The 24,208-nt window shown below is 42.0% G+C and overlaps 1 protein-coding gene across 1 annotated transcript in view; it reads left to right on the forward strand.

The window, feature by feature from the left end:
- The first annotated feature begins 1,000 nt into the window (after positions 1-1,000).
- Positions 1,001-24,208, forward strand: part of nfatc3a (nuclear factor of activated T cells 3a) — a 256,776-nt gene continuing 233,568 nt past the window's right edge. Inside the window, exon 1 of the mRNA XM_034187268.1 lies at positions 1,001-1,448. Coding sequence (XP_034043159.1) covers positions 1,364-1,448 — 85 coding nt within the window. The 5' untranslated portion in view covers positions 1,001-1,363. The remainder of the gene's footprint in view (positions 1,449-24,208) is intronic.

A 24,208-nucleotide genomic window follows, 5' to 3' on the forward strand; every position in this document is an offset into this window, starting at 1 on the left:
TGAAAGACATCTCTCTGAGATCTTGCGAGATTTTGCGGGATTTGAAACCTCAATAGGGCGAATTGATTGCCGGCTACGGAGTCTCGCCCTTTAAATTTTGCAGTAAAGTTTAAAGTTATCTAAAATTGATTTATTTTTCAAATATAATCAGAAGCAATACAATAAAACCATGTGATTTAAATTGTTTATTTCTCTGATCTAGTTTAACATTTTACACACACGTATAGTCATTCATTTTCTAGAGCCACTTATTCCAATCAAGGGGCAGGGGGGCGGGGGGTACACCCTTGACAGGACGCCAGCCTGTTGCAGTGCCACACACACACTTTTCACACTCTCACCTACAGCCAATTTAAAGTGTCCAGTCCACCTAACCTGCATGGATGTGGGAGGAAGCTGGAGCACCCAGAGAGAACCCACACGAACACGGGGAGAACATGCAAGCTCCACACAGTATGTGTGTGTGTGTGTGTGTGTAAATCAAAATTGTGATTAAAGTTTTGGATGGATGTGTTAGATTTCAAAATGGGATTCATGTTATGTTTGTGAATAACTGATCTATACAAGTAAAGAAAAAAAAAATTGATCAGCCTGTGTTTTGGCAGTGTTGAGGAATCAAAAGGTCAAAAGCGCATCATTACACCGATGTAATGTGAAGGTGAGTGATTTGTAAAAACAAACAGAAAAAAAGTGGCTTTGGCTAGAATATTGCAAGGTTAAAATGTTTGATACACATTATACCTACAACATAATAAGAGTAATGACCATAAAATACTACTGATAATTTTTAAGTGTTAAAAAAAAGCAGTGCCTTGTAGCATTAGTTTTACACAATAGAAAACAATATTATTGTGTATTGTGTTATGTTGCGTCTGCTGACGTCACCGCTGGACCTGCCTTGTCACGCGGGCTTAGTAAAAGTTGGGATGTGTGTGTGTCTGTGTTTGTTGTGTGTGTGTGTGTGTGTGTGTGTGTGTGTGTGTGTGTGTGTGTGTGTGTGAGAGAGAGAGAGAGAGAGAGAGAGAGAGAGAGAGACGAGGATATTTCACGAGCAATTAATTGGTTTTTGCAGCGGATATCGAGCGCAGGTAGAGCAGGAGAAAGAAAGAGCGAAAGAGAGGAGTGAGTGCGTGAGTGAGTGAGAGAGAGAGGGGAGACGGGAAGACACTTTCTCTGAAGTTGAATCCATTTCAAACCTTTATTTTTTTAATTTGTCAAACTGGCGGAACCGTCCGTGTTTGGATAGAAGCTGCTGAGATAAACAAACTAAAGTTCGGCGCCGTAAATGTGGTGACGTTTACCGGACGGAGTGGCGGTGACAGAGAAGAAGAAAACCCAACCAAGAGCCGAGCTGTCAAACCCGATGACTACTGCAAACTGCCCCGGGAATGAGGAGCTGGACTTCAGATTGATCTTCGGAGAGGACGGACAGCCTTTAGGCCCCGCAGGTCAGTGCCGTGTGCCCGGTGCCGTGCACCGGTGCTGCTAACTAACAACCCGGCATGTCTGCCACTGCCACCGGCTCCTCGTGAAAAGAGGAACCGAGCCAAAAATGGAAAGAATAAACAGCACGTTTTCGTTCTTTCCTGTCTTGGTCGCTGTCTCCAGCTGTCACTATTAGCTTCACGATGCTAGTTTGTTAGCACAAGTGCACTTAACGAATTACAAGAACTTGCGCCGAAGTCGTAAATATTAGTTAGCATGACCCCGTGTGAACTGCTGCACTGACGCTCTGCGATGGAACAACTTATCATATTTTCCTCAACAATTTCACTCATTTCTTCGCAGTGTCAGAATGTGAGGTAAGGTTTAATCACAATATTATGTGCATGCTGTATGCAAAAGTTTTGGTGCCCTGGGGGAAATTATAAAGTATATTGTTTTCATGACGTCAACGTCAAAATAATTAGTATTATTCGCGTTGGAAAAAAATCGAAATTGTACTCTTTAATAATGCAAAGAAGTGTTTACAACATGAAATAATTAGCAATAAAAAACACGATGGTTGTATACATGCAAGTACACTGTGAAGCTACAGTGTGAAGAACATTTATAAATAAAAATGGGTGAAAACGTTTTACTTTTACTCCTAGTACATAATTAGTTTTAAACGAACCAGCTATGTCATTGAAGTGGTTTTCAACAATTTGTAAGAAATTTGGGTTTTATGATCTAGTTTAAACATTATTCTTATTATTGGTTGATAATCAGAAAATATTTTTTTGTTGCCATGAACCAGGTAGCAGCATATCTACAAGGAAATCAAGGTTTGTGTGTGTGTGTGTGTGTGTGTATTAAATATTTGAAAATAAGGTTTGTAACTTCATAATTGATTAGTTATAATTTGCTTAAGGAAATACGTTTTTTCTGACGAATTTTTGGACATTTTGTCAGATTTTTTTGTTTTTTTTACTTTAACCCAGTGATCAAAGGGGGGGGGGGGGTGCTTATACATTAAACCTTTACTAAATTTATAGGATGTTTGAATGTCAGAATTTTTGAGCTGTACTGTTTATCATAATTTTAAAGCAGTTGGAAGATGTAGAAGAACAATTATGTCAATTCTTTTTCAGTTTAATTCACTTTATTTATATAGTGCCAAATCCCAATGCAGGTCATCTCACGACGCTTCACAAGAGAAGGGTCTGAAAGAGCGGTCCCAACTCATTCTGGCAACCACAACAATGTAAAATATAAACAAAACGCAATACAAAATACAAGAGATTTGTACCAACTAACAGCAATGAACGTAAAATTGACAAAAACAAGCAATAAAGTTATAACAGCGTCTAACATCGAAGTCCTGTAAACTGAGTCAATAGCAAATGGAAAAAGTCTTACATTTAATTTAGATCAGATAAAACCAGATGTATGTAAGGAGAACAAAGGCAAAATTGTATTAATAAAGGAAAAACAAACTCTGTGGGTATATAACAGGAGTTATTTTTATTTGTATTACCCTTGGTGCTTAAAGAAATGATGAAGTTTAGATGACTTTACATTATCATGCCGTGGTCCACCAGTGCATCCCCAAACCTCAAGCATGAGTATGGGATTTACCTTTTTGAGACGCTTAGAAATGCTTAGTAAATTCTACATAAACAATCAAAGGATGCTTTGTTTTACAGAAGTGATATGATTGAAGATTGTCAATTATTCATTCATTCATTTCTATATCCATTTATTCCAGTTAAGGGTCACGGGGGGCTGGGGCCTATCCCAGTGGTCATTGGGTGATAGGCAGGGGTAGCCCTGGACTGGATGCCAGTCCATTAATCTCTGTTGAAGTTTCAAGATAGAAAATAGACTGTGAGTTCTTTGTTATTTCAACACCAAGCCCATCATCACAAAGTCATGCTGTTTTATTAACTTTACTCAGACCTAGTGAACTTCCTTTGAAATTTTAATCTAGACACATTTGTATAAAAATTGTAAGTTAAAGCGGTATAGGCGTTTGTTTGGAGTTGATATGAATATTTCCTTCACTTGCATGTGTGTCGTAGTTTTAATGAGGTAAGGGAAATAGACACAATATCCATTACCAAATGGTGCTGAAAAGTGTTCATTTTAATATTTAATATTCTTTCTCTACATTTCAACTCTGAAGCACAGCTGGCAAGCGACTGAGTTATTGTCATGTGTAGATTTAAATTAAGATTTAATATTTAAATGTTTGACTTAAGTGGGGTTCTTTCAAGTTAGTGCAAACAGTAGGTTACTGATTTTTATTTTATGGTTGCTATAAAACCCCTAATATGTCAAAGTAATATATTTCAAAAATATTTTAATATATATATATTTTTTAGAATTTTGAGTAATTATAGCTCATAGTATTGTGTACTGTATTGAATGTTTAAGCCACTTTACAAATGAATCCTGTCCAGTCAGTTAAATAAAATTCTGCTATTAATTATACAGTGGTTGTGTGTTCATGATGTACTAACATGGTTTATTGACACAAGCACTACGTAGACTGCATTGTAGCATGACCTACAACAAAATTATACTATATAACACTACCTGCAGTATTCATGCATTTCTGACAGCTGAAGGGTCTAATTTTTTTTTTTGTGACAAGTTTAAGGTGTTGCCTTAAAGGCGGTACCATGGATCAGCCAGTTTACTGATACCTGTCTTTTAGCATGATTCCTCAGTCACCAAATGTGAATAGATAAAGTTAATATTTCCGATCAAAGCGAGCTTGTTTACTCATTGTCAGAATAGTGGAAAGTTTTTTTTTTTTAATAAAAATGCAATTTTTAAACTAAAAAACAAAATATAAGTTTGTTTTTGTTATGCCGTTCTTGTTTGTGGCAGCATGGTGACCTTAGTGGTTAGCACTGTTGCTTCACAGTGAGACGGTCATGGGTTCGATTCCTACTGTTGGCTTTTTTGTGTGGAGTTTAGATGTTCGCCCCGTGGTTGTGTGGGTTCCCTCCGGGTGCTTCGGCTTCCTCCCACATCCAAAGACATGCAGGTTAGGTGAATTGGAAACTTTAAATTGGCCATATGTCCTATGACTGCTGGGCTAGGCTCTAGCCCACGGCAACCTGATCTTGGATAAGCGGTTGAACATGAGTGTGTGTATGTGTGTGTGTTCTTGTTTGTTTATTTATTTTTTGTGCTGTGTATTTTGTTGTTTCAAAGCACTTTTTAATGGTTGCTACAGCTTTTAGAAAGGTGGTACACAATGAACATAATTATTGTAAAGGACAACATTTTTGTCAACATTATGCCAGTGCTTAGTGTCCCTTCACACATAGTACAAATTAGTACAAATCAGGTCGAATCATGGTGGAACAGCTCGTATGAGCTAACCACGAAAACCTTGAGTCGATGGGCAGTCGTGAATGATCCTGCTGCGACAGTTTTGTGCCCGCGACAGTGTTGTGGACGTTCATGCACGACACCGTTGCAGCGGGAACACAATGTGAGGGGTTGGTGAGGTTAGACCTTACTTTGTTGTGATTTGGCGCTATATAAATGAAAATAAATTGAAATTGAGCTGCTGGAGCATGTGTAACCACATCATGCAGCTGCTGTGAAAAAAATACATGCCACCCATCTTACAAAAGCTCTGATTGCCAGCCAGAAACTTTACCACTGCGCTACCATCGCTGGCCTGTAAAAGGTGCAGAACAATGCCTGAAATCAGTAAGGACATAAAAGTATTTTTGTAAGAAAGAGAAAAAAGCTGTTATGTGTCGGACGCAGCTCGGAGAACTGACCAGCGTTTGAAGGACCCAGTATGAAATAAGCAGAGCACGGTACAAAGGCTAACTGAATTTAATTCATAACAGTGATACAAAAAACAACAAAAGAAAGTGCGGTCTGGCGTGGTGCGCTCCCAGCAGCGCTAACGGTCCGGAGCCAGAAGCTGTTCGGACCCAAGGACCCCGCCGACACCCCCCAGGTGGCCGCAACAAACCGAGTCTGTGAAAGAAGGAACCATTATGTGAGTCCACACTCTACACACAGAGAGAACACTTAAAGGTGTACAAACAGCAAACACTTCCTGGCTTGATTACTAATCAGCTTCCCAACCTGCAGGCATGGAACATCCAGTTCACAAAACTCCACTGCAGTGGAAGCCGATACATGACTAACATACAGCTCAATATAATAAAGGTGTGAGGGACACCACATTTACTGACTGTATAAATGTTAGTCACAAAATCTAACGTACCTCAGGAAGTGTGCTGACGAGCGTGAGACCTCACCCCCTCCTCTTTCACAGACCATGCATCAAACCCTGGACGTTCTCTGCATCCACTGATGATGAGATGGCTCCCGAGACGACGATCTCACCCGTCTGGTCACAAGGTCGAGTCTCTGGCAAATACACACTGTATACTCCAGTCTTAAATGCCACCATGTTCCAATCCATATAGATGCACCTCAGCTGTGAGTCCTGACGAGCCGCAGGTGATCAGGGTGAGGTCCTGATAACCTCAGCAACACAGCCACTCAGTCCCAAATGCAAGCCACCTGGAAGGAAAAACAAAAGACAGAAACAAAAAGGCAGCCAGGCCCCCCAGCCATACAACAAAAGCGCAGTGATAACTGAGCAAACGGTGTTTGTTACAGCATATTTCTGCTGTTACATATTTGTCACACTTTTGGCTTGTCATATGGTCCTGCGGCACGCCGCTCACAGGACAAGCGTGTACTGTTGGACAGAAGTGACATTCAGATCGCCTGCTGCGTGTCCACATGAACTGACGGCCCGTATCAGCTGGGGCAGCCTGTCAGTGTGCACACTCTCCAGCCCATCGTGAAAGTGATATATGTTTTTTTGTATTTCCATGTGAGGACAGCAAGCAGACACGCGCGCATGTCCGTCAAAACACGGTATGCGTTCTGCAGCTGGGATGTCCACGACCAGAGATGTCAACTGCTGCTGCTGACGGCCAGCCACGCCCTTGTCCTTTCAGCACACAGACCATCTGTGATCAGATGAGAGGCACCTCACCTGCGAGGGGCACAAACCACACGCACACACGTGTTGTGGGGAAGGTAGCGGAGGGGAGCACGCGAAACACATGCACACATGTTGTAGCGGGAGCTGACACTCTGGCATGCCACATGTGTACTTGGCAGCTCCACAGTTGTGGGGGGACTTAGACAAATCTCACATCCAGCTCGAAAGTGACCGTTTGCTGACTGTTGTTGTTCTAATAGTGCAAATGGCTACACATTTTCTAAGTGTCAAACGAGCGGTGTTAGATGTTCATGTGTGTCACCTGGAATGCATAATGCATTCTGAAACCACTAGATAGCAGTAAATCCTGCACATTGTAGCTTTAATTGGCCACATAAATTAGTAAAAATTCAGAATTTGTTTGTGCTATTAGTCTGGGTGCAGAGTGGATCACAAAGCCAAAAAATTCATAGTTCACCTTTTTCCTGCTGTAGAGCACGTGGCTCTGTGACATGGCATTTGGACTCCCAACTGATAGACAAGGGTTCGATTCTAGGTGTATCTGCTGCCTGTCTGTGTCCTTGGACAAGACACTTCATTTGTGTTGTTGCAGGCCGATTGGCAGCAGAGAAACCTGTAACAGACTGGTGTCCTATCCAGGGGAAATCATGGATTCTCATCTGCTTCACACTGTAGCCTCCTAGAATAAGAACTGGGCTGATGAGTCTCCAGGCCTGTATAGGATTTATAATCTTTCTTTATTTACCTGTCAGAATAACAGAAGCTGTTGCTTCTTGTGGAATTGTTGATTTAGTTATTTATTTTGTTAAGAGAGTAAATCTGTTGAATAGTATACAGTGCAGTGGAAAAATTGACAAAGTCCCAAAAATATACATGGCATTTGCTTTCGTTTGTTTTGTGGTCTGTTTGGTTTTTTCAGTTTTCTGTCTTCTGTCATAATCCACTGCAAAGCACACTGGCAAAGTTACATCTTCATGAAGGTTAAGTTTGTGCAATCTAAAATCAAATTTTCCTCAGATTATAACAAACGTTTGATTTGGAAATGAGATGGGGAAAACTGCAGTTGGAATACATTTAGGAATAAAAGCGCCACTGTGCAAGTGGTTTAATCTGGTCTGGACTGTATGACTTGGCTTAGAATGGGGCCAGCTGTCCATATTTGAATGTGAAGTCTAATACAGGATCACACAGGCAGAGTAGTGCCTGGTTCACACAGCAAGATTTTAAAATTGTCAGTAGGTTTTCAATACCTCAGAAACTAGAGTCTCTTTATACAGGGAGTAGCGACAACTGAGAACATGGCATCATTTTGGGGCCAAATGTGCTGAACTACTGAACTAACCATTTATGTTTTCAACTTTTTTTTATCAGTTAGCCACATACATATTGAGGTACAGGCACTATCAAAATAAATATAAAAATCATTAAGCTATCAAATTTACATAATTTTTTAAATTCATGATGATTTATTTAATTAATTTACAGCCTGTTTTATGCTTCTGCAACTCTGTAACACCGTGTCATGCTGACATCGAAGTGCGTCACAGTTTTAAAGTTCTCCGTCGCTGGATTATGCTTTATTCTGGATGAATTTGTCCCTCAACAAGCTTTTCTTTTTACAGTCAACACCTCCAATTCACAGGTAAGGTGTGCAGTTTCCTCTTTTTCCAACCCTGTTTTGTAAATTTACAGACTTTTCTGCCAAATATATTTGATCCATTTGTAATCAGCGTGCACACTGCAAAAACTATTAAAATATTAGAGGAAAGAGTGAAAGCAGAAAAGCTGTTAAATCACAGCCTTTTGTGGTGTCTGATTTAGCAGGTGCATGTCAGGTTGCAAGTCCGTGTCTGAGCACGGTTTGAAAAAAATAAACAGTCAGCCTTTTGTGTTGTGATTCAGGTCGACAATCGTGTGATATAACTGGGCGCCATTGCCACTGCCATCCAGTAGATGGGTCAAAATGCATAGAACACTGCCATCTACTGGTGCCCGCTTATATCACACAGTTGTTGAATCGCAATTTAACAAACAGACTTTTAAGTTTTGCAAATGCCTTTTTTCACAAATGAAAAAAACAACATTACAAAGCACATTTATTTGTAAACGCCAACACACACGTTACATTAACTTTTGTTGTTTTTTACATAGAATGAATGAGTCAACCAATCAATTTGAGTGGAGGCTCAGTTTACCCATAATCCCTTTGGGCATCTATGTGCGTTAATGTTAAAACTTCAGAATTAGTGCATTAGTTTAAAATTAACAGATATGTTACATTTTCACTTTGTACAATGACAGAGTTGACATTAATGTAGTTATTCTATCCGGATTCATTTGATTTATAAATTAAAACCATAAGTCGAACCTGCTTTCCTTTTCAAGACGTCTGCCTCATGGCTGGACCACTGTATGCTGTGAAGGAAAATGACGCTTCCCTACAGCAGTGGGCAGGCCACACAAAGACTGAAGTGCTGACTCATTGGCTGTGTTTGGGTTTGTGGTCATCTTTGATTCTATCAGAAGCATTGGAGCACTGAGAGTGTACTGGAGACAATACTGAAAGTTATCGGTTAGCTGTAGCTTCCCATAAATTTTTGGGTGGTCTATCGGTTTAGCATTATAAAAGATAACTTTTCAGTTAGCTGATTAGCAGTTATCGAAGCTAAGCTTTTGGTTAGCTGTGCCCACCACTGATTATTCCTAATTGAGAAAACACGATACAAAAAAGAAAAACAAACTGTCTTGGTTAAAGGAGTGGTGACAGCACAAGCACAGGACTTTCTGGTGTGCCATGGCAGCTGTTTTGATTTTGGATTCCCCTCTGTGCTTCCATCACCTCGTTTTCTTATTGGCTACACGTGACATTCAACATTCGTTTATGCCTGGGGCACACCCCACACGCTGGGATATCGGGCCAAGACAATCCGACATGTTGAATATTCACGATTTGAGGTCTGAGGGGTTCCGACATACTTCTGAGCAGACTAGAGCACTCTTAACACACCACACGCAGCAGGAATATCTGATAAGATTATCTTTAGAGCTGTCACGGTAGTTGGGGTGTCCTCTGGTCAGAAATCAGCATAATAATCTTGCTTTGTGAACCAGGCATAACTGTGAACTGAACACTCCTGAGTTCGTCTTGATCTGTGCAGAGAAAGCACAAGTCAAAGCTTGTTTTTGCAGCGATGTGTAGATCCTCTGCTGTTCATATCCTGCAGGTCTCCACCACACCAAGCCTCTTATTTTAGAATCGTCACTTAAATTTGCCTGCCATTGTCATCCTGGTCAGGGAGGTTATGTTTTCATCAACATGTGTCTGTTTATTTTTGTGTCTGTTTCTATCTGCTAGTATGTTTGTCTTGCAACTACAGACACAATTTTTGTCACTGTATTTAGAGCTGTCAGAGCTCTCAGGCCTTTGGAAATTGTTGTGGTGCTGGAATGTGCGTGAAGAGAATATACTGTACATACAAGTAATACAGCCTTGTGCATCACTGTAACTGTGTTGTAACTCTCATAATCAGAATCAGAATATCTTTAATTGTCATTGCACAAGCACAATGAAATTGAGGTAGAGACTCTCACATTCAGTGCTGTTTCAGAGACACTAAAGACAAGCAAAAACTAAGAATGAACAGAGAAGGGGGTCACGTGGGACAGCCAAAAGGAATGGCCGCACATTAGATGAGCTCCCGAAACCCATCTTTATTTTAAAACTTTTAAAACATACACTTCGATTAACGACTGTATTTTTGATTGTGCAGCAGATTGGGAATAATAGATACTGGCGAAGATGTTGAACACCGGTAAAACAAACTTTTTCAAAGGAGCAACAGCTATGAGGCTGACTAGCAAGAAACAAGCTAACACTGTATTACAGCTTCAACCACCTGAGGAAGCTATGGAGGCTAATGCTAAAGCCGCACTCACAGAGACCGAGGGCTGTAAACAAGATGAAAACGCTAACGTGACATTGCATACACAGCTGAAAAGAATGAATGACGTCTTGATGAATGTGGCTGCGGACGTGACTACTATCAAAAAGACAACAGAAGACTTGAAGAATTCAGTAGAGAGTTACGAATGGGCGAAATGGAGCAGCGCATTTCCAATCTGGAGGATGACAACAAGTTAATGACAAGCTGGATAAATGTGACAAGAGAGTTGAAGCATTGTGGTCATGAGTGGAGGACTTAGAAAACAGAAGTTGACGAAATAATGTGCGTGTGGTGAATCTAAAAGAGGGACTCGAGCCACCCGGGAAGATGGCACAGTATGTGGAGAAGATACTAGCAGACGCTTTTGGCTGCAAGGATGCTGAATTTGAGGTGGAACGTGCCCACAGAGTCCCGAGCACACCCATGCCTGACCCGAATAAACCCCAGAGGATGGTGCTGGTGCGCTTTCTACGCTCCTCGGTGAGAGAGAAGATTTTAAGCATAGCCAGAGAGAGGCGCGGATGCGACTGGGAGGGCGCACGGCTTTCTATCTTTGAGGATGTCTCGAAAGAGCTGGCGGAGAAGAGGAAGGCATTCTGCCCTGCTAGGAAACACCTCAGAGAGCTCCAGGTGAAGCATAGATTGGTCTACCCGGCCGCGCTCATGTTTGAATGGAATGGCCAGAAGAAAACCTTTACTGATGGAGAGGAGGCAAAGAGGTTTCTGCTGCACGGGTCACAAGGATTGAACGAAGAAAGAAGTGTATGTAAATATAACATTGTAAGGTCAATAAGGATGGGCGGGGAGCTTTCACAAGGAGCAGGCGGTCGACAAGAGCTAGTCTCACGGACAATGCTGGAAGTGTCACTTAGCCCCTGGAACCTTCTTGCATATGATTTGGGAATGTGGAAAAGTTTACCCCTTTTGGGAAAAGGTTTTAGAATATTTGGAAAGGTGGATTGGCAAAACAATACCCAGGTCACCAAGATTATGTTTACTAGGAGATCAGTCATTAATTCCAGGAATTACAAAACATGAATATGTGGTCTTGAAGACAGGAGTCATGACAGCGGTACGGGTAATTTTAACGGTGTGGAAGGATCCCTCTCCTTTTGATAGATGGATGGATATCACAATGAAGGTAGTTTCATATGAGAAGTTATTGGCAAGGTTAAACGACAGTTCAGACATTTATTCTAAATCATGGGGACGTATTTTTGATTAAATAGTGGGGTTGGTGTGGGAGGAGATACTTGAGGCAAAACTTTTTCCTTTTTGAGTAGTGGTAATTTTGTATAAAATTTTGTATAAAGTTATGTTTAAATGTTAAAATTGAAAAAATAAATAAAAACTTGAATTACAAAAAGAATGAACAGAGAAGTTAAGGGCTGCACGGTGGCTTAGTGGTTAGCACTGTTGCATCACAGTGAGAAGGTCGTGCGTTTGATTCCCACCTGTGGAGTTTGCGTGTTTTCCCTGTGTTTATGTGGGTTCTCTCTGGGTGCTCTGGCTTCCTCCCACATCCAAAGACATGCAGGTTAGTTGGATTGGAAACTTTAAATTGTCCATAGGTATGCGTGTGGGTGTGACTGTGTTTGTTTGTCTATATGTGGCCCTGTGACAGGCTGGCGTCCTGTCCAGGGTGTACCCTGCCTCATGCTCCATGACTGCTGGGATAGGCTCCTGCCCCCATTAACCTCAGTTGGAGTAAGCGGTTGAAGAAGAGTGAGTGAGAGATAATAAGTTAAGAATAAAAAGTTTAAAAACTACATTATTTACACTAAAGAATATTGCACATCTATATTGACTGTTCAAGTGTTATCGAGTTTGTGCAGTGTTCATTGCCATGACAGCTCTGGGGTAAAAACTGTTTTTCAGTCTGTTAGTTTTGGAATGATGGTTCTGAAGCGTCTCCCTAAGTGTAACATTTCAAACATGATGATTAGGGTGGGATGAGTCTCTGAGGATGCTTTCGGCTCTCCTGAGGTAGTGGGTACTGTAATGCCATAGCTCAGGATTGATTCGATGGAGCACTCATAGAAAGACACCAACAGCTTCTCTGACACTTTGTTCTTTGTGAGAAGTCTTAGGAAGTACAGTCTGTGCCGTGAAACCAGTCTAAATGAGGCATCAGGCCAAAACACGGAAGGCTACAGTGCAGAAACGTGTCACAGAACTGCTAATTTATACACAGCAGTTTTCTGAAGAAAATCCAAAAATGTAATCCTAAATTTTTTTTTTACCTCAAAATTAATTTCTGATTACTGTAAAAAACCTTCTTACATGAGAACACTTGTAATTAAAATAGTAAAAATTAAGAAATTATTTTCTTTATCTGTAAATTCAAACCATAACTTACCTGTTTTTTCAGATGAGATGATTTCTTGCTTAACATTATGAGGAGCCTTGGACATTTATTTTTAGACAAATAAAATAGAATGGAAATTAATGTGTACATTAGATTATTACATCCTCCAAGGATGTAATAAAATCATTCATATCTTCATAGACTTGTTTAATGATCCACTCATTTAATGTTAAAATATATAAAATGAAAGCTTTTTAAATGAAGCTTTTTAAAAATAATAAAATAGTTACTGTTTAAAGAGCCTTTGTTTTATTTAGAAGAGTAGAAGCATGTGTTGGTTTGCTGGACCCTTGGGACATTTAATCAGATGAAAGTATCCTCTGCAACTTTGACTTCTGGTGGCATTTTTGAAGACACTTTTCTCCCATTTTGAAGAGCAGAGATGTTTTCTTCTGACTGGACTTCAGGTTTTGGTATTCAGCTCATCACTGGAAGTTTTTGAGGTGTGTCTGTATTCAGGTTGTTTGCGCAGCAGATGTTCCTGATTGTGTCCTAGATTAGGGTGTGGATGCTCACTAATTAGACAACAGACTGTTGCTGTCACTGTTTGTTCATGTGTGGTTGTTTGTCCTGGTATGTTGTATGGTTGGAACCCCCTCCTCGGTGTCGCATGTCACAGTTATTGTCTTCACCACTAGTCTTTCGTTCTTGTCTGTCTTTGTGTTGTTTTGGTGGTCGGCCCTTCCTGATAGAAATTGTCGGTTGGCTTTGAGTAGGATGTTGTAGGCTGATCGGGAAGGGTGGATGGAGGTCACACACACACACCACATTCACTCATGCACTACATACCTTCTGTCTTGCAAGAATAAATTGCATATATGGGTATTAATGTTCATAAATGGTTCTGCCAGTGTGGCATTTACCATTATTATATATGCAGACAGGGGAAAAAAAAAAGAAAAAAATGTTCCTGATTGTGGGACAATAATAATAAAAAAATTTAAATATAAAGAAACACAGTTAAACAGTTAAAAAAGACCCCCCCCCCAAAAAAAATCTAAGTTATTTAAAATTGAGTTTTTTTGTGGTCTCAGAAGTAGCAAAAAAAAAAAAGCTGTAACTTTCTTTGGTGAAACCATTTACAAATTAAAACGTTCACTCAGCTTGACTGTGATTCTGCTGCTAAAACGATCAGCTAACATTGTCCATCCATCCATCCATCCATTTTCTTCCGCTTCATCCAAGGTCGGGTCGCAGGGGCAGCAGCTCAAGCAAAGGCGTCCAGACCTCCCGATCCACACACACCTCCCCCAGCTCCTCTGGGGGAACCCCGAGGCGTTCCCAAGCCAGCTGCAAGACATAGTCCCTCCAGCATGTCCTGGGTCTTCCCCGAGACCTTCTCCCAATGGGACGTGCCTGGAACACCTTTCCAGCAAGGCATCCAGGGGCATCCGAAAAAGATGCCCAAGCCACCTCAGCTGGCTCCTTTCGACATGGAGGAGCAGCGGCTCGACTCCGAGTTCCTCCCGAGTGACCGAGCTCCTCACCCTGTCTGTAAGGGAGAGCCCAGCCACCCTGCGGAGGAAACTCATCTCGGCCGTTTGTACTTGCGATCTTGTTCTTTCGGTCATGAGCCAAATCTCATGACCATAGGTGAGGGTCGGAACGTAGATCGATCGGTAAATCGAGAGCTTTGCCCCCCTGCTCAGCTCTTTCTTCACCATGATGGCCCGATACAGCGACCGCATCACTGCAGATGCTGCACCAATCCATCTGTCGATTTCACGCTCCATCCGTCCCACTCTCGTGAACAAGACCCCGAGATACTTAAACTCCTCCACTTGAGGCAAGGACACACCACTGACCTGAAGACGACAAAGCACCTTTTTCCGGTCGGGAACCATAGCCTCGGATTTGGAGGTGCTGATCTTCATCCCGGAAGCTTCACACTCGGCTACAAACTACTGCAGTGCACGCTGAAGGTCCTGATTGGACGAAGCCAACAGAACCACATTGTCTGCAAACAGCAGGGACGAGATTCTGTGGTTCCCAAACCAGACCCCCTCTACACCCTGACTGCGCCTAGAAATTCTGTCCATAAAGGTAATGAACAGAACCAGTGACAAAGGGCAGCCCTGGCGGAGGCCAGTGTTCACTGGAAACAGGCTTGACTTACTACCGGCAATGTGAACCAAGCTCCTGCTGTGGTTGTACAGGGACCGGATAGCCCCTAACAAAGGAACCCGGACCCCGTACTCCTGGAGCACCCCCCACAGGGCGCCTCGAGGGACACGGTCGAACCCTGACTGATCCTGACTGGGGATGTTGTTGGGTGGTGAAAGGAATACTTCGAGGATCTCCTCAATCCTATCGTCACGTCTTCCGAAGAGGAAGCAGAGACTGGGGACTCAGAGGTGGACTCATCCATCACCCAGGCCGAAGTCACTGAGGTGGTCAGAAAGCTCCTCGGTGGCATGGCTCCCGGGATGGATGAAATCCATCTGGAGTACCTTAAGTCTCTGGATGTTGTGGGACTGTCTTGGTTGACACGTCTCTACAACATCGCGTGGCGGTCAGGGACAGTGCCTCTGGATTGGCAGACTGGGGTGGTGGTCCCTCTGTTTAAGAAGGGGGACTGGAGGGTGTGTTCCAACTATAGGGGGATCACACTCCTCAGCCTCCCTGGTAAGGTCTATTCCAGAGTACTGGAGAGGAGAATTCGACCGATAGTTGAAGCTCTGATTCAGGAGGAGCAGTGTGGTTTTCATCCTGGTCACGGCACAATGGACCAGCTCTACACCCTCCATTGGGTGCTCGAGGTTTCATGGGAGTTCTCCCAACCAGCTAACATTAGCTGAGCAGCACGGCCATAACATCACATTTTATTTTTAAATTATTCTCACCCCAGACAGATTTGCAGAACTAAGCTCTGTTGCTCAAATTGGGTGTTTGTGTATATCCAAACGTGAGGAATTTCGGATTGAGTGGGTCTGCTCCATCACCCCGGCTGCGGTTTCTCATTGTGCCCTGGAATGAGGCCTGAACTCTGGCTCCTCCGTGTGGCTCTGCACGCTGTCACGGTTTGATCGATCCTACCAACTCATCAGTCCTCCCTTGGCTTGGCGTCATTCTCCGAAAAGTCACTGAAAAAGCTCCTCCAAAGAAGAGGTAGAAAGCTCCAGCTTCAGAAAGTAAAAGTTCAACTCCATATTTGTTCCATCGTCCTAAAAAGCCAGCTGGTTGTAATTAGTTCACCTCTTCAGGCAGGTGGATGAGCTAATTATTGAGATCACTTGTTTTAGGTACACAGGTAGAAGCAATACAAGGTCTGTCAATAAAGTAATGGTCCTTTTTTATTTTTTTCAAAAACTATATGGATTTCATTCATATGTTTTTACGTCAGACATGCTTGACCCCTCGTGCGCATGCGTGAGTTTTTCCACGCCTGTCGGTGACGTCATTCGCCTGTTAGCACGCCTTGGGAAGGAGTGGTCCCGCCCCCTCGTCGGATTTTCATTGTCTGGAAATGGTGGAATGAAAAGGACTTTTTTTCCATCTGAATTTTTTCAGAAGCTGTTAGAGACTGGCACCTGGAAACCATTCGAAAAATTTATCTGGCTTTCGGTGAAAATTTTACGGGCTTCACAGAGAATAAGGTCTGCTACTACAGCTTTAAGGACCCCTTTAAGCCACTGGACCATTTCTAAACGGATGGCTCTGTGGATACGAGACCGTCGTGTGCTCTTTCTCTGGTTATCACAAGAGCTGGACATCAGCCATTTTCCAGCAGATTTCACTTTTAACAAGAGATTTTGTCATGGAAAACCGCGCGGAGGCTTCGCGCGTAAAGACCGATTCACTTTGGAAGCGAGACAAAGGAACACCTCCGTTTTGGCGTGTCAGAGGACAAGTTTGGACATGTCTATCTCGGCTTTCAATGCTTACCAGTCCGGTAAGTATCAGTGAAATTGTGGAGAGCTGGACATGTCCAAACTTGTCCTCTGACACGCTGAAACGGAGGTGTTCCTTTGTCTCGCTTCCAAAGCGAATCGGTCTTTACGCGCGAAGCCTCCGCGTGGCTTTCCATGACAAAATCTCTTGTTAAAAGTGAAATCTGCCAGAAAATGGCTGATGTCCAGCTCTTGTGATAACCAGAGAAAGAGCACACGACGGTCTCATATCCACAGAGCCATCCGTTTAGAAATTGTCCGGTGGCTTGTGCCGCGTCGTCGCAGCTCGGAGCGCGGCGCGCAGAGCGTCCTTAAAGGGGTCCTTAAAGCTGTAGTAACAGACCTTATTCTCTGTGAAGCCCGTAAAATTTTCACTGAAAGCCAGATAAATTTTTCGAATGGTTTCCAGGTGCCAGTCGCTAACAGCTTCTGAAAAAATTCTGATGGAAAAAAAGTCCTTTTCATTCCGCCATTTCCAGATAATGAAAATCCGACGAGGGGGTGGGACCACTCCTTCCCAAGGCGTGCTCACAGGCGAATGACGTCACCGACAGGCATGGAAAAACTCACGCATGTGCGCGAGGGTTCAAGCATGTCTGACGTAAAAACATATGAATGAAATCCATATAGTTTTTGAAAAAAATAAAAAGGACCATTACTTTATTGACAGACCTCGTACATGGTATGGCTTTTACTTTCTGAAGCCGGAGTTTTCGACCTCTGGTCCTGGTCACTGGCAGTATAAGGAGCATAAACATGTAAGCATGTTTTTTTAAAAGTCGGAGGAACCCAGCATGACTGGAGGAAAACCATGCAGACACAACAAACTCAATACAGAAAGAAACTGGGCTTGGGTGGAATCAAACCTAAACCCTTCTTGGTGTGAGGCAAGAGTGCTACTCACTATGTCACCGTGCATAGATTAGAACCAGCTTGATCATTGTCATGGAAATGTGCCATCATACTTTGGTGCTCTCGCCCTGAAAAACTGTAAAAATGACACTACATTATGTTATGACAGAACATAAGTTATATGGACCCAAAGTTTATCATGATTAGCAACTACCATACATACATACATGCATATTCAACCACTTATCCAGGATTGGGTCATGGTGGAAACAGCTCCAGCAGGGGACCCCAAACTTCCCTTTCCCACATTAGCCACCTCTAACTGGTTGATTTTGATTTTTAAATGCAGCACAATGGAAATAAGGGCTTTCACTTTCTTGTGTCATCCATGTATTTTTAAAGGTATTTACAATTATATTAGGCACTTACATTGAACTTAAAATCACTCACCACACTCACACTTTTAATATAAAGATGACTTACCACAGGAATGGTGTGTCAGTCCAGAAAGTAGTTAGCAACATCCATTGTTCCGTTTTGACTGCCTTCATCCTTGACCCAAAATACATAAGCATTCCAAACGGCAAATGTCAGCTGTCCACAGTTTCTCTGCGATTGAAGTTGCATGCACACACAGCTTCTGTAAGCAGGTGCTTTTAATTTGACAAACAGACAGTGGCAGGAGACATTAAAAAAAATCACACATTTCACTCATGGTACCAACATGAAACTTAAGTTACTCATGGTAAGAGCAACATGAGGCTTATCTAAACTGACTTAACCAATTGGACTACAAAAACACAATAAATCAATAACGCTAAAAACACTATTACACTAACATAAACCACAATAACAACATTTCAAACTTCAAAATCCGAACTCGCATGGTACATTGCAGCACAATGTCCATTGTTTACTGGTTCACTATAATTGCTAATTTCTCCAAAAATATTTGTCCTATCAACTTTCTGTTTTCACAGCGTTCATCCTTGACCCAAAATACATAAGCATACCAAATGGCAAATGTCAGCTCTCCCCAGTTTTTGTGTGATCAGTGCCATATAGGGCTGAAACTATTAGTCGAGTAATTTGAATAATTTGATTACCAAAATTGTTCGAGGCAAATTCTGTGCCTTGAAGCTTCGTTTAACATTGTAGTACATGCACTTAGAGCATGCACTTAAGCCGTGTAAACGCTAATCAGTTTAGCACAAAACCGCTTTCCAATGTGGCACACAGAGTAAAATGAAGCCTTTTAGGAAAAAGATGGTCCACGCTGATCATCTGAAATACCTTACTGCGAATTTAAAGCGAAGCAGTGTGTTTGTCTGTTTTTCAAAAACACTGTTTCTTCTGCTTCCTGCTCTCCGCTTTATGTGGGGAGTGGCTATTCGCTCGGTGGCCAGCTGCTGTCTCTCTCTGCTTGGTGTGTGGGGCTCAGCACTCCCCTCACACCGCGTGACGTCCCCTGCCACACTGACAAACAGTTTCTGAAAGATCCTCTCAACAACAGTCCATTCTTTGTTCTGTGTTTTGCTCAAACTCGCACTGTTTTTTTTTTTTTTATTTTCGCTGTTATAATATAGATATATCACAGAATTCAATGTACATCAACCTTATTTGAGTTTCACTTTAGAGACCAACCATTCAATACAATCAAAACTACTCCATTTATTAATCCATTTGTTTCAGTCAATAATTTGCATTTCTTTTTTACTGAAATTTTGACCTCTGTAAAAACAAAACAGACCTTTGTCGCACGTTTTGCTGTTTTTACCCCGTTCTGTGTTTTGCGGTTGTGACTCTTGTGCCGTCTCGCGGACCGTGACTCACGGGAGAGGTCAGTTTCAGCAGAGTTCTGGTTCAGGGCACAATGTAAACAAACGTTGTGAAGTATGGACAACAAAATAACATCAGGGCACAGCAAACGTTCATCACAGGTGCTATACCTCCTCTAGATAACCCTCTCAACTTGGGAGAATATGTCATCATCATAATTGCTTGTGACTTCGCTGGATCTTCGCCATCCACGTCCTCCTTAGTCACTGTTTACATGGGCTTTGAGACGCCGGAACTCTGTTGGCAGTACGGTGCATTCTGGAAAGCGCAAGGGGCTGCCAGGGGCATTATGGGAATTGTTAAAGAACCAAATAACTCCATAACATTCAGTCATAGTTAGTCCAAACCTTTTTGTAATCATTATGATCAGACAAATAATATGGGTGAGAATAATTAGTTGATTATTGATTAAAAATAAACTAATAAATCACGTGTATATAAATATTCACATGAGCTAACAAAATTGAGCTCAGGTGCATCTTGTTTCCTTTAAATCATCCTTGACATATTTATACACCTTAATTGGAGTCCACCTGGGATAAAGTCAGTAGATTGGACATGAATTGGAAAGACACACACCTGTCTACATATAAGGTCCCACAGTTGACTGTGCATGTCAGAACACAAACCAAGCATGAACTCAAAGGAATTGTCTGCAGACCTCGGAGACAGGATTGTCTCGAGGCACAAATCTGAGGAAGGGTACAGAATAGGCATGTGGAGATTAATCGATACGAATCGGTATCAAGATACAAACGTGCCCGATGCGAGTGCATCGATTCATTCGGTGTGCATCGATTCAATTGATGGGTTGAATCGTGATGCATTGCTCGCTGCTTGCTTGCATCAGTTTTTTTTCGAGGCACATTGAATGCACCATGGATGCTTCGGGACACCGGAGCGATTGTTGTTTTTGAGGGTGTTTATCGAGAAAACAATATTTCTCTACGTTGATTGCAGACTGCAGTGGGTCTGCTTGAAGCATGACGCAATGAAGCAGTGCTTCGACCTACTGTTTGCTGGTTCTCTGCTTCGCTGATTTTCAAAGTTGGCAAGTCCACTGGCGTGAGCACCAGCCAATGCCTAAACTGAAGTTGCATCAGGTAAAGGAAATAATAATAATAATAATAATGATATTGATAATAATAATAATAGTAGTAGTAGTAGTAGTAGTAGTAGTAATAATAATAATATCATCCTCTGTTTTGTGGGACGAAGTGCGCAGCTCCAGAGAGCTGTGCAGATTTCAGTCAGAATTAATAACTTCAGAGCAAATTGCCATTTTCAGTCAAATGACACCTCTGTTGTGAAAGTGTCGTGACATGGACCCACAACAGGGGGCGGTAATGAACGGACAATGGATAAGCCAAAAGTAACAATTTAATGTTGTGAATCGCACCACGATGTACAGACAATAACAATATGGTGGACTGTCAATCATACACCAGGTGACGTGTGGGCAGGCTCGACGATAGAAGACGCCTGGCGAGAGAAGAGCTGGATCCCCACACAGCTTCCACCACCAACGGAGCTGAAGAACACCAGAGCCGCCAAACCCTGCGCCCCAGGTGGCCGCTGTCTTCAGCAGTCAGACCCTGTACTGCTGGCAGAAAACAGAGACAGTCCTGATGAGTGTGAGTTCGCACACTCAGTAATCCCACAGTCAGTGTTCAGTAAAGGAGGGAGAACCTCCACCTCCAATCACACACTCGTGCAGCTCCTGTCTAACCACTTATCTGATTGGAGTGTGAAGCGAAGCCGTCGCTGATCACACCAAACGCCATTCCCACAGATAAGGCAAACACCACAGGATAACGGCTGCAAAAGAAGTTCAGATTATTACTCAACGTTTTGAGTCAGCAGAGAAAAGTACCTGAATGGTAGCTGATTTCTCGGCGAGGAGGTGGAGTTGCAGTCCGGCCTTTATGGTGATGGTGATGATGATGAATGAGTGACAGCTGGTCCTGAGGATGAGTGACAGCTGTCACTCCCAGTGGCTCTGGCGCCCTCTCGTGCTTGAAGCCCGCACTCCAAGCAGGGCGCCATCTGGTGGTGGTGGGCCAGCAGTACCTCCTCTTCAGCGGCCCACACAACAACCTCTTTCCAAATGTTATAATACAAACTATAGAACTGCAGCTGACCAAAGCCGGGCTTTTTTTTCCCAAAATGAGATGTCCTGCATTTTTTATGAATTACATCCTGACATGCAGCAGCCGGCTGAAGAGCTCAGTCTGTGGAGTTACATTTGTGTCATTAATATCTGAAATGAAATGCTTTTGACAAAAACTACAGGTTTTGTTTCTGTATGTCCAGAGATCACGGATCCATCATGTACAACCCCAATTCCAATGAAGTTGGGACGTTGTGTAAAATGTAAATAAAAACAGAATACAATGATTTGCAAATCCTCTTCAACCTATATTCAATTGAATACATGACAAAGACAAGCTATTTAGGCCCAATCTCAATTCTCTTTTGTTCCCCTTCCCCTTGGCCCTTCCCCTACCCCTACGCCTACCCCTTCAAAACAAGGGGTAAGGCGAAGGGGTATGCCTCCAGCCCTATGAATTGAGACACCCCTCCACCTTAGGGGAAAAAACCTGCCCGTCTCAAATTGTCATCTTCACTGTTTGTCAACATGGCAACCGAAGTGCAACTTGTTGCAGTAGCCTGTTTGCTCTTTTTATTTTCTCGCCTTTCTGTATAAATGTTGGAGAATTTTGTGGTATTAATAATTAATTAATTCGTAATTATTATTAATAATATTAATAATAATTAATAGTAATTAATTAATGTTAATGATACTAATAATAATTAATCATTAATAATAGTAATAATCTTGTTAGTTGATTGATCATTAATTGATTGATTAGTAATTAATTAATTAGTAATTAAAATAAATAAACACTTGAAATATATCAGTCTGTGTGGAATGAATGTATACATTATACAAGTTTCACTTTTTGAATGGAATTACTAAAATAAATCAACTTTTTCATGATATTCTAATTATATGACCAGCACCTGTATGTTATGGGCTGTGTCGCGGCTCGTCTTTAGTCTTCTCAGGATGTCGTCTTTTAGATAACACAAACTAATTGCAAGTGATATGCTAGAAAATGACACACTTTAGAATAATTCAGCCTTAAGCAAGATAAAATGCACAGAGTTTTTAAGTTTATTTAAGCCTTCGACACAAAGCTTAGACAAACTGAGTCCTCTAGAGAGACTGAATATGACAACCGCGCTCGTCTATTTATTGGAGACCCGCGGGCATCGCTCCTCCTTCGACTTTTTTATTTATTTCATTCCCAAGACATGGTTTTCTATTGGAAGCGTCCTCTAGTGAACCCTAAGCAGGTGTTAGGCCATTATTTCAATGTGACAAACGCTCCCATTAAAACATGAAGGATTTACAACTGATTTTTTTAAAAGACCTTCAGCCACAGGTGCAGCTGGCCTGAGGCCCCCTCCGCACGTGGCCTCAGCCACACGTGCAGCTGGCCTGAGGCCCCTGCACGCGGCCTGCGGGAAAGCACCTAAAAGGCCTTGGAAAGCCCCTGACAGACTAAATGACTAATAGAGCCCTTTTTTTGGGTTGAACACCTGCTAGTTCAACCAGAGGACATACAGTTCGGATCAGGACACTTGATAGTTCATCACAGTTCAAATATGGACCTAAAAATTCTTCTACAGTCCCTCCTCTGGGACTCGAAAGAGTCCCATTACATCAACTATACTCTTGGGTTGTTTACTGACAAGACATCCTCATTTGTGCATTGCAATAAAAAAGAAAAACACATCACTCGACTTACTGATAACTCTGGTGCGGATATGAATATCAGTGATATTTCACACGGTAAATATATTGAAGTGCAGGTGAACCTACATACTAAGGCACAAGGTGAGCAATTAGCTGGATTATATCAACGCAAGGTGACATTCAAACATTGAGTTTTGGTGTAATTCAAGGCACTTAAAATGGCCACATAAAACAAGTTACATCAACCAACCTCTTAATCATGGCAAAGTAAAGGCTTCACATTGACATCAGTGCAACCAATCATCTTCTGGCATCTATTGACTCACTCAACCAGAGGCTCCAACCCATTATACTTGGTTCTACATATTATTTTGTTAAAGCGTCACACATTTATTATTTAAATGCATCAAATAACCCCTACGTTACCACTATTTAGTCAACCAATCAAGTAACTATTCTAAGGTTAGCGCAGCTATGTCTAGTTAAATGATAAACACAATAAATGGTTTCCCTTCATGTCCGTCCTTAAGTCATTTGCCTTAGTCAATCGTATAATGGTTTTCATTATAGGCCATTTCTCAACATTCTCCACTTTGTTTTTCTTCTTTTTCAGCTTGTTTTCTAATGCCCTTTTTGGCTAGACGCCAAATTTAGGCGATGCATGTCTCTTGAGGCATGCTATAATTTAAGAAAAAAGGGGTCCCTATGGTGCATCTTTACTACTAAATCTACAAACACGCCGTGTAAGGGTCCCCTTTTTTATAACTTTGCAATGTGATATCTATGTGTATGCATTTAGCTTTATCTGTGTTACGCAGATGATGGTAAGGACAGACATTTACCCAACCTTCGTTACTAACATATATCCTTCTTTGTTTTATTTACACTCAGATTTCTGAAACCAGTCCGCAATTCAAACTCAAGAACCAAGATCATAGTCCGTGTTCAGTGCCATTACGTCAGTCCGCGCTCCTCAGCATTTACTCAGCATCTGAAGTTTTGGGAGAAGTTGGGGAACATGGGGAGGTTGGCCTTTCAGGGGTAGTGGGGGGAGGATCAGGAATTCTGGCTTTCAGACAGTCGTGCAGTTCTCTGATGGATCTTTCCAGC

This window comes from Thalassophryne amazonica, chromosome 2 (genome assembly GCF_902500255.1).
Source record: "Thalassophryne amazonica chromosome 2, fThaAma1.1, whole genome shotgun sequence".
NCBI classification, from domain to species: Eukaryota; Metazoa; Chordata; class Actinopteri; order Batrachoidiformes; family Batrachoididae; genus Thalassophryne; species Thalassophryne amazonica.